Source organism: Marmota monax, unplaced genomic scaffold (genome assembly GCF_021218885.2).
Source record: "Marmota monax isolate L192 unplaced genomic scaffold, Marmota_monax_Labrador192_F-V1.1 WCK01_AAM20220418_F8-fsc00148, whole genome shotgun sequence".
In the NCBI taxonomy this organism is placed as follows: domain Eukaryota; kingdom Metazoa; phylum Chordata; class Mammalia; order Rodentia; family Sciuridae; genus Marmota; species Marmota monax.
In genome coordinates this window covers 2084594-2104657 of record NW_026693034.1, presented here as the reverse complement: position 1 = coordinate 2104657, position 20064 = coordinate 2084594, and the positions used below count along the sequence as shown (strand labels likewise).

The 20064-nt window shown below is 39.1% G+C and overlaps 2 protein-coding genes and 1 non-coding gene across 9 annotated transcripts in view; all 3 read left to right on the top strand.

Annotated features, from left to right (window-relative positions):
• LOC124098810 (small integral membrane protein 10-like protein 2A) overlaps positions 1 to 17629 on the top strand; it is a 130521-nt gene extending 112892 nt beyond the window's left edge. The window contains exons 2-3 of the transcript XR_009227681.1: positions 15889 to 15971; positions 17473 to 17629. The gene's annotated coding sequence lies outside the window, so the exon portion shown is untranslated. The remainder of the gene's footprint in view (positions 1 to 15888; positions 15972 to 17472) is intronic.
• Cyth3 (cytohesin 3) overlaps positions 1 to 20064 on the top strand; it is a 91505-nt gene that overhangs the window by 50607 nt on the left and 20834 nt on the right. For all 7 annotated transcript variants that reach the window (XM_058582449.1, XM_046453651.2, XM_058582447.1 and 4 more), the window contains 3 exons: positions 15889 to 15971; positions 17636 to 17700; positions 18257 to 18323. In XM_058582449.1, coding sequence (XP_058438432.1) covers positions 15889 to 15971; positions 17636 to 17700; positions 18257 to 18323 — 215 coding nt within the window. The remainder of the gene's footprint in view (positions 1 to 15888; positions 15972 to 17635; positions 17701 to 18256; positions 18324 to 20064) is intronic.
• On the top strand, positions 5023 to 5098 carry Trnav-cac (transfer RNA valine (anticodon CAC)). Its single transcript has one exon. It is a non-coding gene; the product is annotated as a tRNA-Val (tRNA).

The window sequence follows — 20064 nt, the reverse complement described above, 5'->3', positions numbered from 1 at the left end:
GTGCACTCTTGGTGGAAATGTAAAATGGCACAGTTTTAATGGAAGTTCCTTGAAAAATTAATACTAGAATTACTATATGGTCTTTCACAATAGCTAAGAGGTGGAAACAACCCAAGTTTTTGTCAACACATGAATAAACGAAATGTAGTGTGTCCATATGTTGGAAATGTTATCCAACTTTTAAAAGGAAAGTATCACATGCCACACCCTGCATGAACCTTAAGGTCATTATGCTTAGTGAAGTAAATTTATCAGAGAACATTCAAATACTGCCAGGCAGGTGCAGTGGTGCATAGCTGTTACCCAGTGACTTGGGAGGCTTAGGTGGAAGAATTGCAAGTTCAAGGCTAGCCTCAGCAACTTAGAGACATCCTGTCTCAAAATAAAAATTTAAAAAGAGCTGGAGGTATAGCTCAATGGTGAAACACCCCAGGGTTCAATTACCAGTACAAAGAAGGAAAAAAAAAGACAAATTCTATATGATTTCATTTACCAGAGGTGTTTTAAGAGCAGTCAGTCAAAGAGATGGTAGTTTCTAAGAACTGGGGAGAGAAGAAATGGGAAAGTTGGTGTTTTTAATAGGGATAGAGTCCTAGTTTTCCAAGATGAAAAAGTTCTGGAGATGGATAGAAGTGATGATGGTTCATAAAATATGAATATACTTGCCAGGTTTCTGTTCTCGAGACTAAAAGGCTCAGGGGTCACTCCAGTTAAACTGGGCTAACTGGGCTACACGAAATAACCACACAAGAGACTGATAGACCCAACCTGATCTTTTCTTAAAATTGGGCATCTTGCCACAAAACCATGAAAAGATAATTTTGGCTTTACTATAAATTACTGCAAATTCTGAACCTACTTGGAATGCCTGCCCGTGCCCTGAACTCACCCATGTCCGGTTTTCCCTGACCAGATAACAACCCTTTCCTAAACCTTAGTGACGCCTCATAAATTCTGGCCTTCCCTGGCCGGATAACGACCTTCTCTGAGTCTCTAAGATCTCCATAAATTCTGATGCCGGGGCCAGCAAAAATTGTGTTATGCTCCTCAGAGTGTTGTTATCTGTAACCCCCCTTTGTGTAACTTTTTGGGTTATAAAACTGGGCCGCAAAGAAGCCTCACCACTGTCCTTGGCTCCCATGATTTTGATGGGCAAGGCAGCCCGGCCGGTCGAAATAATAAGCTTGCTTTAATTTGATTTTAATTGGAGTCAGTGGTCTTTTCTTGCGTCCTGGTCTAACAAGACACAAATACCTTTTTCTTTAGAGTCGCTGTGACGGCTCCTCTGACCTTAAGGGTCCACAGAAAGAAAGAGAGCGTGAGAGCATGCGCTGACCCCTTTTATTGAGGAGAAGCTATTCAAATGAGGCAAGGGATCAGGTTTCAGGGGGCTGAGTCTATCTTCATGATGTCCACTATCAGCAGGTTGACTGACACCTGGGTAGGCCACACCCAAGGGCACAATAAGAGAAGGGGACACACACAAGGCACTTCCATGGAAGATTCTACCCTAAACAGGGCAAGGGGTTATATTACAAAGGAACAGGTGAGCGTAGCTTCACCCATGGGGCTGTAGCAAGACACACCCATGCACGAGACACCGACCCTCAAACCCAAGAAGGGTGCCACATTTCTGTGACTGAGAGCCTCAGCACCCAGCAGGGAAGTGTAACTCAGTCATGTGTAAGGTTGGCCTCCCACATACACTGTACTCATAAAATGGTTAAGATAGTAAATTTTATGTGTTGTGCTCTTTTCTTTTAATTTAAAAAAGTTAACTTTTTTAATAACAAAAATGAAGCACAGTTGTCTGGTGTCGTGTAGCTACTTAAGTGGCTGAGCTAGGAATAAAGCCCAGTAGTGTGACTCTGGAGCACATGCATTTAATCTTCATTCTGTATGGCTTCCAAAACACTTTTGGTAATGATAAGTGCTATGATAAAACAAAGCAGTGATGTCTTACAGAAAATGATGGTGCGAGAAGTTGAGTATGCTTTAGACAGAGTGATGAGGAGGACAGGCCTCCTGGAACTGAAGACTGAAAGGAAGAAAGGGAGCCAGCAGGAGCTGGAGGGAGCTGGCTGCTCAGGACAGGGCCTGGAGGGGGGCAGGATGGGGAGCTATGGAGTTGGGATCAGAGAGGATCCTGGAGGACCAGGTGAGGAGGTTGGGTTTTATTCTGAGCCTATTGGGAAGCAATATGTGTTTTAAGCAGGAAAGAGACATGATTTGATATGTTTTGAAGAGTTCTGCCAATTTTCCCTTGGAAAGGAAGTTGAGAAGAAATTCCAGAATATTTGTCCATTTTGTACTCAGACGTCAAATTTGAAGACTTGAGACTTTATGAAATATTTTATTTTCAGTGTTGTTAAAGCTATTTAAGTGTAATGAATTTACCAATGACAGCAATTATATACAACATTTATCCCCAGACTTTTTTATTTTTTATTTTGAGACAGGGTCTTACTGTGTTGCTTAGGACCTCCCTAAATTGCTGAGGCTGGCTTAGAATCTGCAGTCCTTCTGCCTCAGCCTCCTGAATTGCTGGGATTACAGGCATGCACGACCATGCCTGGCTGCTGAGTTGTATTCTAAGACCATGTTTAGTTTTGCAAAAAACTGCCAAGCTGTTTTTCACAATGTCATTACAGTCTTCATTCATGTGTATTTGGGAAACTGTTTTCCCTCTTCCTCCAATCTCAGATTCTTGGATATGAAAAGGATTAGTTGATCAGGGTTAATTTTAAAAAGTATTCACTTTACTTTTAGTTTTCTTAGAAAGTAAGTCTCGGTGTCCATTGTTATTTTTCAAGATTGAGTTAAACATATGTATCTTTTAAGATCTTAAAATATTTTTTGCTTTAAGAATAAAAATTTCAAATGACATTCAGAAAAGATTTTGATTAGCTTTTTGAAATAGTAGTATTATCCTATTAACAAGTAAGGAAGCTGAGGCACAGTGAGGTTAAGTAAGTTGCTCACAGCTAATAACTGCCTTGAAACAGGTAGCACAGCTACAGCGTTCAGTTTCTGACCTGATACGTCATACTGCCTCTATATTGATCACCACATTAATGAATTAAGGATTTATATATTCATTGCTACCTTTTAATACTGGCTCTTAAATTTCAGTGTTTAACAGAATCATTTGGGAAACATTAAAATTCGGAATGCTAGGCTTCTGATTTGGTAAGATATAGGGTAGGGTCTAGGAATGCTATTGTAGACAAGTACTTCTGAGTGATTCTGGGAGACCATTTTGTTAGCAACTGCTATGAAAAATGAGCTAGATTCAGTGACTTTTGATATGGATTACAGAAAGCTGGCTAAGTCCTTGACTCTTCTGTTTAATTTTGCTGGGAGGAACCAGAGGGTAACTGTCCTTTATCACTGTATTCAGTAAGACACATGCCATTGCAGTGGTTCTTCTTGCTTGTTGGTGGTTGGCTACATCACCCAACAGGAAGGGTAACAAATGTGGTTTGGCATGTTGTTGTTAAGAGTATGTTTATATATGTGTCCTAAAGGCTAATTTGGGGAGGATTGCAACATCAGGTCTTTTTTTTTTTTTTTTTACGTGCAACACTATTTAAAGACAAAATAGTTATTTTAAAAACTCACAATGACTGCTCTAATTTCTAGTTTATTGCTATTTTGTCTTTCATCTTTGTTATGAAATTCTTAACTGCTTCATCCACTGTTGGATGTGATCCTCTAAGTTAGAAGGAGACTTGGAAGAATAATAGCAGTAGTGTTCAAAGTTGTCATAGAAAAGTTAGTAATGTTTGTTTAAAATTTTTCTCATAATAAAGTAAGTATTCCTTATAGCTGTATGTCATTGATAAGTGTTGGTTCTGTTGTTGTATGGCAGGCTCTTAGAAGGCTGTTCTAGTATCTATTTTAGAAAATTCTTCCCTCTGTCAAGGATTGAGAGGGATCTGTTGTTCAGATGTAGATTTGTAAAGGCAGTGCATAAAATGCCTGCTATAGTTTGGATCTAAAGTGTCCCCCCAAGGTCCATGTAGTAAAAAAATTGGTTCCTACTATTGCATCTCTGGGAGGTGGTGGGACCTTTAAGAGGTGGGGCCTAACAGGAGGTCTTAGGTCACTGGAGACATGCCTCCGGACATTGTGGGACCATGACACTCTTTTGTTGAGTCCTGGTGGGGATTTTGCTTCACCACGTGACCCTCACTGCAGGCCCAGAAGCAATGGAGCCAATCAGCTGTGGACTTGGACCTCTAAAACTGTGAACCAAAATAAACTTTTTCTCCTCATAAGATGATTATTTCAGGTATTTGTTTTAGATCCAGAAAGCTGACTAATACAGTATCCAAATTTTAAGTGTTCCTGGAGCTCGAGCTCTTTTCCATGTATTTAGCCTGTACAGACGCTTGTGTAGACATGTTGGGAAGAACATTTACTCACCACAGAAGCTCTGCTGGGCTCTTTCTCAGGCAGTGCCTTCCACCTCCACCCGATTAACCACTGATCTGATTCCTGTCACCACAAATTTGTTTTGTCTGTTTTTAGCTTATTATGGACATTTCCTGTAAGTAGAATCATACAATATGTGGTCTTTTGTGGCTGGCTTATTTTACTTAACATCTAGTTTTCAAGGCTCATCTGTGTTGTAGCATGTGTCAGAATTTCATTCCTCTTTATGATTGAATAATTGCATTTCAATTCCATTGTATCTATAGACCACATTTTGTTTATCCACTCATCTGTTAATGGACATTTGGAGTATTTCCACCTTTTGACTATTGTGATTATTACTACTTTGAATATTTATGTACAAGGTTTTATGTGGTCATATATTTTTACTTCTTTGCTCTATATATCTAGGAATGGAATTGCTGATCATATATTTAACTTTTTGAAAAATTAACAAACACTTTTCCAAAGTAGCTGGACTTTATTGTATTTTTAAAATTAATTTCTGTATATTATTTTGGGGGTTTAAGCTGTTATTTTTCTAATTCTTTTTTTATATTTCAAAAACCAATATGTTAAGGGCTGGGTGATTTAGCTCAGTTGGTAGAGTGCTTGCCTCACATGCACAAGGCCCTGGGTTCAATCCCCAGAACCACATACACACACACACAAAAAAACAAACAAACAAACAAACAAAAAAACAACAACAATATATTAAGATCTTTGAGCTAGTAAAAATTTGCTAAACATTAAGAGGGAAATCCTCTAAAATATTGTTTTATTTTATTGGTTCTTTTTAGTTATACATAACAGTTGAGTCTATTTTATGTAATTATACAAGCATGGAATATATCTTGTTCTAATTAGGACCCCAGTCTTATAGATGTACATAATGGTGAGATTCACAATGGTGTATTCATATATGCACATAGAAAAGTTATGTCAGATTCATTTCACTTCTTCCCTTTTCCTCCCACTCCCTTCCCTTCATTTCCCTTTGTCCACTGTACTTCTGTTCCCCATCCCCCATTCCCCTTATTTTGGGTTAGTTTCCACGTATCAGAGAAAACATTTGACCTTTGGTTTTTGGGAAATGGCTTATTTCACTTTTTGATAGTCTTATAGATCCATCCATTTACTGGTAAATGTCATGAAGTCATTTTTCTTTATGGCTAAGTAATACTCCATTGTGTATATATACCATAATTTCTTTATTTTTATTTTTATTTTTGGTACTGGAGATTGAATCCAGGAGCTCTTAACCACTGAACAACATTCCCAGCCATCTTTTGTATTTTATTTAGAGACAGTCTTGCTAAGTTTCTAAGGGTCTTGCTAAGTTGCTGAAGCTGACTTTGAACTCACAATACTCCTGCCTCAGCCTTCTGAGCTACTGGGATTATAGGCATGTGCCACCATGCCTGGTTTATATACCATAATTTCTTTATTCATTCATCTGTTGTAGGGCATCTAGGTTGGCTCAATAGCTTAGCTATTGTGACTTTTTCTGCTGTAAACATTGATGAGGCTGCAGCACTGTAATATGCTGATTTTAAATCCTTTGGACAGGAGTTGGAGTTGTGGCTCAGTGGTAGAACGCTCACCTAGTATATGAGAGTCATTGGGTTTGATCCTCAGCACCACATAAAAATAAATAAAACAGCGGTGTTGTGTCCATCTACAACTAAAAAAAAATGTTTAAAAAATACTTTGGACATATACTAAGGAGTGGGATAACTGAGTCAAATGGTGGTTCTAGTCCTAGTTTTTTGAGGAATCTTCATACTGCTTTCCAGAGTGGTTGCACCAACGTGCAGTCCCACCAACACTATATGAGTGTACCCTTTTCCCACATCCTTGCCAACATTTATTGTTACTTATATTCTTGATAATTGCTATTCTGGCTGGAGTTATTTTTCTAATTTTTAAGATGAGTGTTTAACTTACCATTTTCAAGTTTTGGTTTTTTGTTTTGTTTTTTTTTTTTTGGTATTTTGGGGATAAATCCAGGGGTGCTTACCACTGAGCCATCTCCCCAACCCTTTTTATTTTGAAACAGGGTCTCACTAAGTTGCTTAGGGCCTCACTAAATTGCTGAGGCTGACCACAGATTCTTCTTGCCTCAATCTCCTAGCAATTGGGATAACAGGCACGTGCCACCATGCCCAGTCCTTCAACTTATTTTCTAAAATAATTATGTTAAGTTTGGGTTTTTTACGCTTTAATATTGCTGTAGCCCACAGCATTAATATATAGTATTTTTATATTACCTTTTCTTCTTGATGTTTTCTAATTTACATTACTATCTCTTCTTTGACCAATGACTTATATAAAATTGTTTTAAATTTTCTTTTAAATTAACATAATAATTGTATATATTTATGGGGTATAGAATGTGTGCTGATCAAATCAGGATAATATAACTTCCCTCTATCTCCCTCCTTCTTCCTGTTCAAGCTTCTAGAAATTACAATTCTATTCTTTTCTACTGTTAGTCAATATTTTTAACTTTTGAATAAGGAATTTGAGAACATGTGGTGTTTGTCTTTTTGTATTTGCCTTATTTCACTTAACATAGTGTCCTTTTGGAATTATGTTTCTTAGTGTCAAAACAAATGGTTTTTTCTAGTCATTGTTTTGTTACTGATTTCTATATCAGAAGTTCTCTGAGGTCAGAGAATGTGGTCTTTCTGTTACCAATTTTTTCAATAAAAGTTACAAGAAACGTCAAGTACTTGTGAGTATGTTGAGCAGGAAGGGATAATGCGACATGGAGAATTGGGGTGCTTGCCATAGCTCTGAGATGGCTAGAAGAGGGTCCTCGAGCATGGGTCCCCAAAATTGAGTCATTATAGGAACTCCTGCTTCCTTCACGACCCCTGAATCCATACTGTTCTATACTGATTCCCAGTGATGGTGGCAGGTTTACATTGAATTAAGAAGCTGTTAATACCGCAGTCGACTCTGCATTCCAAAGAATCTAGAGAATAAATACTAGTTAGAATGCTGTTCAGAAAATTCCCACCATTCATGACTTCCTGGCCAGGATGCTATACCACTCAACTACATCCCCAGCCCCCTTTATTTTTTATTTTGAGACACGGTCTCGCTGAGTTGCTGAGGCCTGCCTTGAACTCCTGAGGCAGTGATCCTCCTGCCTCAGCCTCCAGGTTTTCTGGGATTACAGGCGTGCACCACCATGCCCAGCTGTCGTCTTTGTTTTTACTTTGAGACAACTGCTCTACTGAATTTTCCAGACTGCAACTTGAACTTGCAGGAGGCTGCCTCTACAACCAAGTAGCTGGGATTATAGCAGGTTCACTCATCTTGCTGCATTCAATTGTTGGGTTAGCTGGGAGCTGAGTTCATCCCAGAGGTTGTCACTCTCATGCCTGAGGCCTTAGCTAAGGTGGCTTTAACAGCCGAATGTCTGTGACTGTCTCTCTACGTGTGGTTTCTTTGCACAGTAGATTTTATTCTCAAGTCTGTGGGTACTGGCTTCTCCAAGGCCTGGTGGTCTCAGGGTCCCAAGACAGTAGAGATGCAGGTATAAGACTTTGTGGGCTGGACCTTACACATTGTCACATCTACCACTTGTTTTGGCCAAAGGAAGTTCCTAAGCCAGTTCAGAATCAATAGTGGGAATAGATTACCAAGTATCATGGACTTATTTTTCTTGCTGACACAGTAAAGATGTATTCAGATTTTTTGATTCCTACGTGGATATTTTGCAGTTTATGTTTCTAATGGCTTTTGTGTTTTTCTTTCTCATCTTTTTATGAGATTGATTGATTGATTGATTGATTTCCTTGTTGGGTTTGAACCCAGGGCCTTAGTGTTCTGCCATGAAGCTACACCCCCAGCCCACTTGTCTTGTTAGATTAATTATTTTTTCTCATCCAATTTTAATTCTGCCTCCCAGTTTGTGCATTTTGAACTCCATTCCTTTCCTGCTTAGTCTAGAAATTTGAACCAGGCATTGTGGTATACATCTGTAATCCCAGTGACCCTGGAGGCAGGAAGAGTGCAAATTCAAGGCTGGTCTGGGCAATTTAGTGAGATCTTATCTCAAAATAAAAAATAAAAGGGAGATGTAGCTCAGTAGTAAAATATACTTGGGTTCAATCCCCAGTCAAAAAAAAAGACCTATGTCTAATATAAGGTAGTTGTAATTTTGTGGGTTGGTCTCTGTGTCCTCTGTTCTGTACCATTGGTCTACCTGCCTGTTTTGGTGCCAGTACCATGCTGTTTTTGTTGCTATTGCTCTGTAGTATAGTTTAAGATCTGGTATAGCGATACCACCTGTTTCACTCTTCCTGCTTAGAATTGTTTTAGCTATTCTGGGTCTCTTATTTTTCCAGATGAATTTCATAATTGCTTTTTCTATTTCTGTGAGGAATGCCATTGGGATTTTGATCGGAATCACATTGAATCTGTAAAGTGCTTTTGGTAATATGGCCATTATAATAATATTAATTCTGCCTATCCATGAGCAAGGTAGATCTTTCCATCTTCTAAGGTCTTCTTCTATTTCTCTCTTTAGGGTTCTATAGTTTTCATTGTATAGATTTTTCACCTCTTTTGTTAAGTTGATTCCTAAGTATTTTATTTTATTTTTATTTTTTTGAGGATATTGTGAATGGGGTAGATTTCCTCATTTCTCTTTCAGAGGATTTGTCACTGATATTCAAGAATGCCTTTGATTTATGGGTGCTGATTTTATATCCTGCCACTTTGCTGAATTCGTTTACTAGTTCTAGAAGTTTCTTGGTTGAACTTTTTGAGTCTTATAGGTATAGGATCATATCATCAGCAAATAGTGCTAGTTTAAGTTCTTCTTTTCCTATATTTATGCCTTTAATTTCTTTCATCTGTCTAATTGCTCTGGCTAGTTTTCAAGAACTATGTTGAATAGAAGTGGTGAGAGAGGGCATCCCTGTCTTGTTCCAGATTTTTAGAGGGAATGCCTTCAATTTTTCTCCATTTAGAATGATGCTGGCCTGAGGCTTAGCGTAGATAGCTTTTACAATGTTGGATTTTAAAAAAGTCGCATTTATACACAATGGAATATTACTCAGCACTAAAAAATAATAAGATCATGGCATTTGCAGGGAAATGGATGGCATTAGAGCCAGTGATGGTGGCTTATTTATAACTTCACTTATGCTAAGTGAAGTTAGCCAATCCCCAAAAAACAATGCTGAATGTCTTCTCTGATATAAGGGGATGACTCAAAATGGGGTAGGGAGGAAGAGCATGAGAAGAAGATTACCTCTAGATAGTGAAGAGAGGTGGGAGGGAAAGGGAGGGAGAAAGGGAATTGCACGGAAGATGGAAGGAGACCCTCATCGTTATATAGAATACATGTATGATGATGTGAGGGAAGAAAAAAAAAAGAAGTGGGTCACATTAGATTGGGGAGAGAGAAGTGATGGGAGGGGAGGGGAAGGGGGGAATGGAAGGATAGCAGAATAAAATAGACATTATTACTGCTGTGGGTATATATGTGGGACTGCATGATCAATGTGATTCTGCAACCTGTATACTCAGAAAAATAAAAAATTTTATCCCATCTGATTCAAGATCATTGTACTGTCATGTGTAACTAGTTAAAACAAATAAAAAAGAAAAAAGAAAAGATCTAGATGGGGCTGGGGGCGTGGCTCAGTGGTAGGGTGCTTGCCTAGCACATGTGAGGCACTGGGTTTGATTCTCAGCACCACATACAAATAAATAAAATAAAGGTCCAACAATAACTAAAAAAATATTTTAAAAAAGAAAAGACCTAGAAATTTGAGTGTGCTTTTTTAGCTTGTTGAGTCTAAAGTTAATAATGTATACCCTCATCCTTAGAATGCTAAGAACTTTGAAGCAATTTTTTCCTTCCCATTTACATGCTATTGTAAGGCATTTTAGTTCTATTTTTTATTCTAGAAGACATTATTATCTCAGTCAGTTTTCCTTTAGATTTGCTTTTGGAGATCAGTGCTCATCGTTCCCTTTTGCATCTAACACTTCTTACCTCAGATCTTTTTTCCTGATATTTGTTCTTTCAGAATTTTCATTAGTAATAGTGTACTAGTGGCAAATTCTTAATTTTTTTCCCCTGGAAATATTGCTTTTGAATCTAATCCAAATGGAGCTTGAGGGGAAATGGTAAGAGAGGAAGTCTCAAGGAGGTGATGATAGTATTTGGAGTGATTCTTATGTCAATGGGGACTGCTCAGAGCTTCTTACCCTTTCTTACTCTGAAGGTTCTCTGATCCTACCTGCCCTGCAGTTCAGGCAAAGTACCCTGGCTAACTGTAGCACTCTGCTGAGGTGGCCTTCCTGTTATTGTTATCATGTGACTGGCCCAGTTACCCACTTGAATTTGAGTGTTTAAACTCAGCTTTGTCACCTTCCTGAGGTCAGTCAAGTGGCTGCTGAGTGGTGATGAGGTCCAGAAGTGTAGCTCTGGTGGCCTATAGTCTACCTTTTTGTTTTTTGTATCATCATATCATGCTAGTAGTCCCTTGGAACTTGTGCTCTAAACAGTTCAATCATTTGTTTTTGGAGTATCACAAGAAAGGCATTATTTCCCTGTGTACAAAATTTCCATTTAGTTGATGAACAGGGACTAATTCCCAGGCCCATGCCAGTGTTCTTAGTGTCCTATAGAATTGGCTTGTACCTGAACTGAACAAAAATCTAAAAAATACCAAATCACAACAAAAAAGTTAGTGTTGATTAGTTAGTGTTGCAAGGAAGGTAAACTTTAGGATAGAAGATGTCAATTTCAGTGAAGAGTTGTGCAGGGCAGGGTGGTGTACATGTGTAATCCCAGGCACTTGGGTGGCTAAGGAAGGAGTTTCAGGTCAGCCTGGGGAAATAAATGAATGAAATAAAGGTCTATCAACAGCTAAAAATATATATATATATTTAAAAAAAGTAATTTTTTTTTTTAGTTGTTGATGGACCTTTATTTTATTTATTGGTTTTTGGTGCCGAGAATCAAACCCAGTGCCTCACACACGCTAGGCAAGAGCTCTTCCACTGAGCCACAACTCCAGCCCCTGAATGGCCATTTTTTCTTTCTTTCTTTCTTTTTTAATATTTACTTTTTAGTTGTAGTTGGACAGACTATCTTTATTTTATTTATTTATTTTTATGTGGTGCTAAGGATCGAACCTAGGGCTTTGCACGTGTTAAGCGAGCACTCTACTGCTGAGCCACAACCCCAACCCTGAAGGGCCATTCTTAAGCCCACCTCTGGAGTGTCAGAATTCTATATGGAAGCTCATAATAAGGACATCCAACAAACTTTAGGATTTTGCAGCCAGAGCAGAAATTTTCAGTTGATTTGATTCTTTCAAAGAAGGTAGCTTTATTGAGGTTGAAATAAAAGTTTTCATCATATGCCTTTTTGTGCATTAGGGTATAGCCACATCCATATATTCATTTTCAGTTTAAGAATAAATTGCTAGATTTCTTGGGAGATAAAGAAAAATCCTCCATGACACCTTTGTTTCTTCTTACCTAATAGAGTCCAAGTGAACAAGTATAGACAGCCAATGTCAATAAATCAATCTAAGTCTTATGTTGCCTTCATAGGGCAAACTGGTGTGTTCCTGGGAAGGGTCTGGATAATCGGTACCCCTTCTCTAAACATTGCTTAGCATCCCATTTTTAGTATAGCACTTGCATGTGTGAAATTGCCTGTGTGTCAGCAGATTTATGACTGCAAAGTTATTTTGGATGCAGATAGATGCTGATAGAACTTCACTAAACAGCTGGTATAACAGCTCAGTGTTGGTATTCACTATGCATTCTGGGTGTCCAGAGAAATAATAGGATGAAAAGATACTTAAATGACTGAAGCTGTGCAGATTGTTCTGGAAATATTTCATCACATACTTCAGTTCCTTTTATTAAAGTCTTTTTTCTTTCCCCCCCTTCTTTTTCTCTTCCCTTTTTTCTTTCCTCCCTCCCTGCTTCACTCTCTTTCTTCTCGTCCTTCTTTCCCTTTTTGGCATTGATTCCCGGGCCTTGCTCATGCTGAGCACACTCTGCCTCTGGGGACTGAGTCTTTTAGATGTGCTGAGTATTCTATTACTTCCTGTTGATGCTTTTGCTGAATATCCTAAAAGATATTGGCCATTTAATACCAAAACATTTTCTGTTATTCTTTACTATGAAAATTTTCAAATTTTAAAATGGATAACAAATAATCATACATCTATCAAATAGATTCAACAGTTGTTATTTGGCTCAGTTCTTTTTTTTGCTGAAGTATTTCAAAGTACTGGTTTAATAGCATTATAATCCTAACAACTATAGTATGAGTCTCTAGGAAATAAAGATTTTTCTAGATAGCCACAATCACATTATCGTACCATATAAAATGTCTTTTAAAAAGGTTGGAATTACTGGTAACATAAATGAAAACACTTTGTTATTACTCCTTAGTGCCTTAAAGGGGTAGGAAAAGACAGGCATCACTAGAGGAGAAAAAAAAAATCAAGGGAATCCTGGAAAGCTTCTGATCGAAGGAGCTTTAGGATCTTTAGCGTTAAATCATTGTGGTGTTTATATTCACCTTCAAAGCCTTCACTCTGTTGTTAACCAACACTGCACATCCTCAGGGCAGGAGGGGAGATACTGTAAATAGACTTTTTTTCTCTTTAGTTGTAGATGGACACAATAACTTTGTTTTATTTATTTTTATGTGGTGCTGAGGATCAAACCCATTGCCTCACACGTGCTAGGCAAGTGCTTTAACACTGAGTTACAACCCCAGCCCTGTAAATAGACATTCTTAAAAGAAACATAAGTGTCTATAGATGGTTGAAGTACAGCTCTACCCTTTTGGATTCTTGTTTTCATATATCCGCATTGGAGAACTCAGCAGCAGAGAGTTTTTTTCCCCCAAGGAGGCCGCTTTTGGGTGCCCAGCCAGCATTGTTGACAAGTTTAACTTAAAACTTCAGGTGTAAGTTACTTTCAAGTAACAGGATAGTGTCAATCAGCTGGCTACTTTTAGAAATAATATTCTATTTGTTAGAATACAGGCTTCTGGGCACAATGACTCTTGGCTATAATCTTAGTAACTCAGGAACTGAGTCAGGAGAACCTCAGATTGAAGATCAGTTTAGCAATTTAGGGAGACCCTGACTCAGAAATCACAATATAAAAAGGACTGGAGAGATAGGTCAGTAGTAAAGTGCCCCCTTAGCTCAATCCCCAGCACGGGGGAAAGAGTGGTAAAAATAATAGCTTTGAAGGTTCAAGAATTGTCTGTTGGCATGGTTGCTTCTTTATGTTCTTGAACAGTGTGGGCATTTGACGTTGGTTTTCTTCATGGTAAAAGCCTTTATTCTCTTGGTTTTGGAAGCATCATTTTCTCCTCTTCCTCACCTTATCTCTTGACCTGGATCTCTGTGTGTCTTCCCCTTAAATGTTAAGTGTGACACACAGTAATTCTATTGCTGATTCATATAAACCCTAGTCTGAGCCAGGTTGATCCAGGAAAAATTGAGGAGAAACTTTGTGGGTCCTTCTGGAAAGAAACTTGAGAGACCCATGAATAAGGAAGTGCTTTCTTATTCCTCTGGCATAAAAGAAATCAGCTTTAGTTCAAGATGAAGCTGGCACTTTGGAAAGCAGAATGGAAAGACCAGGTTACTGATGACATTATTGAGCTGCTAGACCCACCAAAAGCATGTTGCATGACCTTGTGTATCTAAGTTTATCCTACCTGGGGTTTGTTGAGCATCTTGGATGTGTGTATTTATGTCCTTGGTCAAATTAGGACATTTCCACCATTGTTTCTTTCTTTCTTTTCTTTTCTTTTTTTGGTGGTGCTAGGGATTGAACCCAGGGCCTTGTGCATGTGAGGCAAGCACTCTACCAACTGAGCTATATCCCCAGCCTGCATTTTTTCTTTAATAGTCTCTCTCCAGGGAAAATCATTAGATCTCACTTAGCCTCGGTTTCCTCACTTATAAATGGAGATAAGAATGGCTGCTCTCAAAGGTATTTTGAAGATTTAATTGAGATAACCTGTTAAAGCATGTCGTCCAGTCTGGTTCAGTAAATTATCATTTATATCTTCCTCATTAATTGCTCAGCATTGAAAATTGCTTACGGAAATTGCTAATATGGAATTTAATGAAGCTTGGGTCTGGTAGAACAGGCAGGAAATTACAAATTTAAAGTATCCTGTGCTTTCCTACCCAATCCCGTGCTCCTTCTCTGTTCCTAGACGATCACTCAGTATTAGCTCAGTTCTGTATTTATCATTCTATTTAACTTTTTGTTTTTAAGGTTTATATAGAAAGTATTTATTTCTACATAATTTTCCTGAGATCATTCATTTGTTGCTTGTTGTATTATTCATTTTCACTGCTGTTTGGGATTTCATTGTGTATATAATCCAACAACACATTTGCCCATTCTACTCTGGATAGGCATTTAGATTATTTCCTTTCTTTTTTTATTATGTACAAAATGTGCTTATTTTTTATTATACATATTCTCTGTCACTTTGCTAGAGAGTTTTTCATATATCTATGTGTATGTGTATATATATAAAACATGTGTATGTATATATGTATATGTACAAAAATATGTTTTTTAAATTAGTTACACATACATATCCCTAGAAGTAAAGTTGCTAGGTTATGGCATGCACATCTTTGATGTTAATAAACAGTACCTAATTGTGTTCCAAAGAGGCTGTGCCAATGTACACTCCCAGCAGTTTTTTTTTTTTTTCTTTCTTGTTTTCTACACAACCCAATCTGGTGTGAGTGAAATACATTTTTGTATTTATCAGTTAAGTGTGTACTAGAGAAGCTTGTCATGGGGCTGGGTTGGGAGACACACACTACTGTCCCTTCCTCATGTCTTACTCCTCAGGCTGTAACCACTTTGACCTCTCTTAGCTTTCATGTGTCTGTTTTGGTATGTATTTTACGTGTTAGAGGTTTACCCACATTTGAGAGTGAATGACTAAGAATTGTTTGGGAGCTATGAATGTAGCAGGAAGGCAGCTGACCAAGTTTCCCTACTGGGCGACACGGGTGTGCAGGTGGTGGGTGCTTCCCTCTCAGTTTCAGTATCTGTGACCTGAAGCTGATCAGCTGATGCAGAGAAGACCTTCCACACCTCTAGTCAGAGCAGTTTGGGTTGCGGGAGTCTTGTGGTCTGCAGTCTGGGAGCCCCATGGGGAAGACTGGGAGACTTCAGCATTTAGCTCACCCTCAGTTTTATGAAGTACCTGTGCCCTCAGCTGTGTTTGGTGTCCCCTAACCTTTTGGTTTTACTCAAGAAATAAATGTTCTTCAGTGAAGGGAATGAGAAGAAAGGATCAGTAGTTTTCTTAAGCAGCCTTTTAGCCAGTCCTCCATCTCCAGCCTTGTCAGACACGGAAAAGTATTGTTGAACTGTTTGGTTTTTTTTCTTTTTCAGTGCCTGAAGACCTCTCATTAGAAGAGAGAGAAGAACTTTTGGACATTCGTCGAAGAAAAAAGGAACTTATTGATGACATTGAGGTAAAGAACAAAACAAAACCAAAAAACTCTTGGTTTTTATTTTTGGGTGTAATAATGAATAAGAAGTTGCTTCAGGAAAAAATAGAAAATCAGTGTTTAGTGTATGGCTGTGAGAACTACATCAAGAGACCAAGCAAAAGAGTTGTCTAAACTGGAGAAGCAAAAGCTGTCTAGGTCAGACAATGCAGACTCTGGGACAGAAGTGGAGACAGTGAGTCTGAAGTCTGCAGCAGTCAGCTTGCAGCTCCAGAGTCACAGTGGCAGGTTTAAACAGCAGCACAGGTCTGCTGAGCATTGTCCTCTAAAATCTTATGGTAAGATCTTGATCATATACAATATATTGAGCACATAGAACGTTGCCTAGTACATTTTTGGCACTCAGATATCCTTTGAATGAATGGTCAAACATATATTGGTTTCCAGCTGTGTACCTACTAGGTGGTAGGAGAAACAGATAAATGACAAACAGATGAATAAACAATGTCCCTCTCACACTTGTGTACTTTACTCAGGACAGGGTAAATGATGTCCCTTAGGAGGGGCGAATGAACAAAGCCACAATTTCAGAGCTGAGGTGTCTGTGATTTCTACAAAAACTATTCACAAGGCCTCTGGGCTCCTTCCATGTGGGGCTTGCTTGGAAAAGTCAATCATTGGCTCCTCTTAAGAAGCTTCCTAGTCATTGTCACTGCCAGAATAAATATGGCTCAAAGGCCATTGGCTGCAGGGCCAGGCCTTATCCCAGACAATGACTCCTTTCTAGGAACTCACTTTTAAGTCTGATTTTCTTGGCACACAAAATAATAGGGCCCTGAATAGAAATTTCTTTGTATTTGAAAGGTAATTTATAGACATTTTAAGGTTATCCTTTATTCTTGGAAAAATCCTGTAACCCAGAATAAGTCCTTTAGTTGAAGAATAAAAATTTATATTATTTGTATACAAGTAATTATACTCCTAATTAATATGATATCTTAATTTAACTCTACTTCATTCCATCAGTGAGAATGCTGAGGCCCATGGAAACTAAGATACTGTCCAGGGCCTCTCAGCCAGTAGGGGACACACTAATGGAAAGGGGAGTCTGTTCCCTCTGATGTCTCTGGTCTCTGAGTCCTAGGGATCCAGATCTGGTTTTACCCTCTGGACCCTGTCCCTGACAGAGTGACAAGAATCACTCTGTCACTGATAAGCTGCTGATAAACTACCGCAGTGCTAACCTGAAAGTGTCTGAGCTTCAACATCCCCCTGGTCTCCCGAGAATGTAGGCAGCATGGGGAAGGCACACAAGCCATGCCAGGTCGTGGGGAGTGGCTATACTTCCAGGGACTAGGGACCTGCTGCCTTCTTTTTGCTGGATAGGCTTACTTTTTACACCTCTAATATTCTTCCACATTCCTTCTTAACTTTACACACAAGTACTCTAGAGTCTGCCTAGTGAACCTCTCTCATCTGTCATCCAACAAGGGGTAGACAAATCATTTTGTTTTCTCCTAAGCAGTGCTGGCTCTGACTTTGAGGTATCGGGTGCTGGTACCTGTGGTACCTGCAATGCTCCAATGAGCCCTCTGGGAAGGTGGTATCTACAAGGTTAAAACGTGCCTGAGCCTAGGTGGAAGAAGGCTAAGACACCCTGCGACCCCCAAATCCTTCTTTTTTGGCAGAGGCTAAAATATGAAATTGCAGAAGTGATGACAGAGATTGACAACTTAACCTCTGTGGAGGAGAGGTAAGTAGTTTATGGCTGCGCTTTCAAGTTGCTTCATCTCTTTGCTCCCCACCTCCACTCTCTAGCTGAACTTGCCAACTGGTGTTTGCTGCAGGGGTGAGAGGACTAGGCCTGGGTTGTGGGGGCCTTTGGAGCTGTTCATTGAGTTTTCTGTCCCGGGCTCCTTCCCCCTCCTGGGAGGCAGGGCTGCAGCTCTGCTGTTTACTTCCTCTAAGACCTTGTCTACCTTTGTAAGTTTGGGAGTAAGCACAAGCAATCAGAAGTAACTACCTAGAAATAAATTTTCTGTATCATAAGAAACTGTGCTTTTTTATTTAAAAAAAAAGTTGCTATTTTTCATTATTTTTTTCTGAAGAAGTATGTCTCAAGTTATCATATGTTAAAAAGAGCCAGAGTTCCCCAAGCGTACCCATGCTTTTTACTTTGTTGAGTTGTCCTGTGTTGTTGTCGTGAGAGGGAAGATGTGCTGAAGGGCTGTGACTGGGCTGTGTTGTGTGAAATGCTGTGTTCTCCGAATGTACATATTAATGATTTTTTAATTATTTCAAATGAATAGCAAAACTACTCAGAGGAACAAACAAATAGCCATGGGAAGAAAGAAATTCAACATGGACCCCAAAAAGGTAAGAGAATACTTTCGGTTTTCTGGCATGTGAACGATTGATTATTCAGCTTTAATGGCTATCTCCCTTGGGACAGAGGCGGCTGTATCACCTCATAAAAAAGATGGGATTAACATTACATTTTTATAAAAACCAAAAGCAGGGAGGGGAGGTCTGGCTGTTCCTGAGCAGGGTGAAGCAGAAGCAGCAGCCTGTTGAGCTGATTTCCAGGCAGAAAGGCTTTTATTGCTGTGTGAGTTCCAAGAACACACACGACTCCAGGTAACTAGTAGGAACCACTCCCCGGCCATGGGACCCTGCAGGGCCCTTGCCCTCAAGGTTTATCTCCCTATATCTTCCTAAGAAGCTAGGCCCTCTCACAGGGACTTTTGTGATCAATGAGGGCAGAGGTGCGAGTGGAGTCCAGGTGCACAGTGTTTGTAGATTTCATTGTCAGGTGGGCTGAAGAGTTCAAGTAAGAGGACCTTATCCCTGTCTTGTCCCTAAGGGAAAGGTGCCTCCATGAAATAACACGGAATTCTCCTGATTGAAATGAATACCTTGTTCTTTCCTCAAGTTGGATTTTCTAGGAAAGCACCCCAAAACAATGAAACCTCTTGTTTTTGAGATTGAACTAAAAGATTTGGCAGAATCTGTAAAGCTTCTTAGAACACGTGACTCAGTTGTCACATTGTTTTGGTTTTGAAAGAGAAGAGTAGACCTGCGTTAGTCACAAAGGCTCATGGTGGAGGAGAGGATAGGTATCCCATGGAAGGTCTAACTGAAGAGCTGGTTTATTCATTGCTGGTGGTCTAAGATTGGTATTCATTTATTTCTCTTTGCTTATTCTGATATTGAGCTTCTAAACAAATTAGTAAATTTGTTTGTTTGGGTTTTTTTTAATTTTATTTTTTTGGTGGTGCTGGGGATTGAACCCAGGGCCTTGTGCATGCAGGGCAAGCACTCTACCAACTGAGCTATGTCCGCAGCCCCAGTAAATGTTTCTTGCGGGAAATACATTGTACAAGGTCTAAGGTTTGTAAACTCACTTTTTGTAAGTACAAATTCCATTGCAAATCATTTTTGAAGAAATATTTATCAAGCTGGGCATGGTGGCATATGCCTGAAATCCCAGCTACTTGGGAAGCTGAGGTTGGTAGGATCACTTGAGACCATGAGTTTGAGACAAGCCTTGGCAACATAGTGAGACCTGTCTTGAAACAACAAACAACCCCCTCCTCCCCCCAAAAATGTATATCATCGTTCCTTGTGCATGATTTGCAGATTCGGATTTTCTTAGAGCTTAGTATATCTACAGCTGCAATAGGGTTTTTGTTCAACTGGTATACTCTAGCCACCATAAAAAATTTCCAGTTGCTTTCTAATTCTCTGCTCTTGAGGCATAAATCAACTCTAAAATGGAATGGAGTTGTCAATTGGAATGATTTTTGTGCATTTGGTAATGATTCCATTTTTGGGGTTAGTAAGTTTTTGTTTTTGTTTTCCTTTAGAAGTTGAGTTTACTGAGTTAAATTATCAGCAGATTTCACAAGCATTGGGAAATATCCCAGGGTGCTTTGCAAAGGTGAATGTTTTGAAACTGGACTTCATGTTTAAAGGGGCCCAAGTATAGCACAGTGTAGCATACTCTGCTACAAAAGCATGGGTTGCATGTGCTGACCCCCATACAGGGGGAACCTAGTACAGTCAATTATTCCTCTTGTAAATAAATTCAAGTCTCATGAACATGCAGATAAATAAA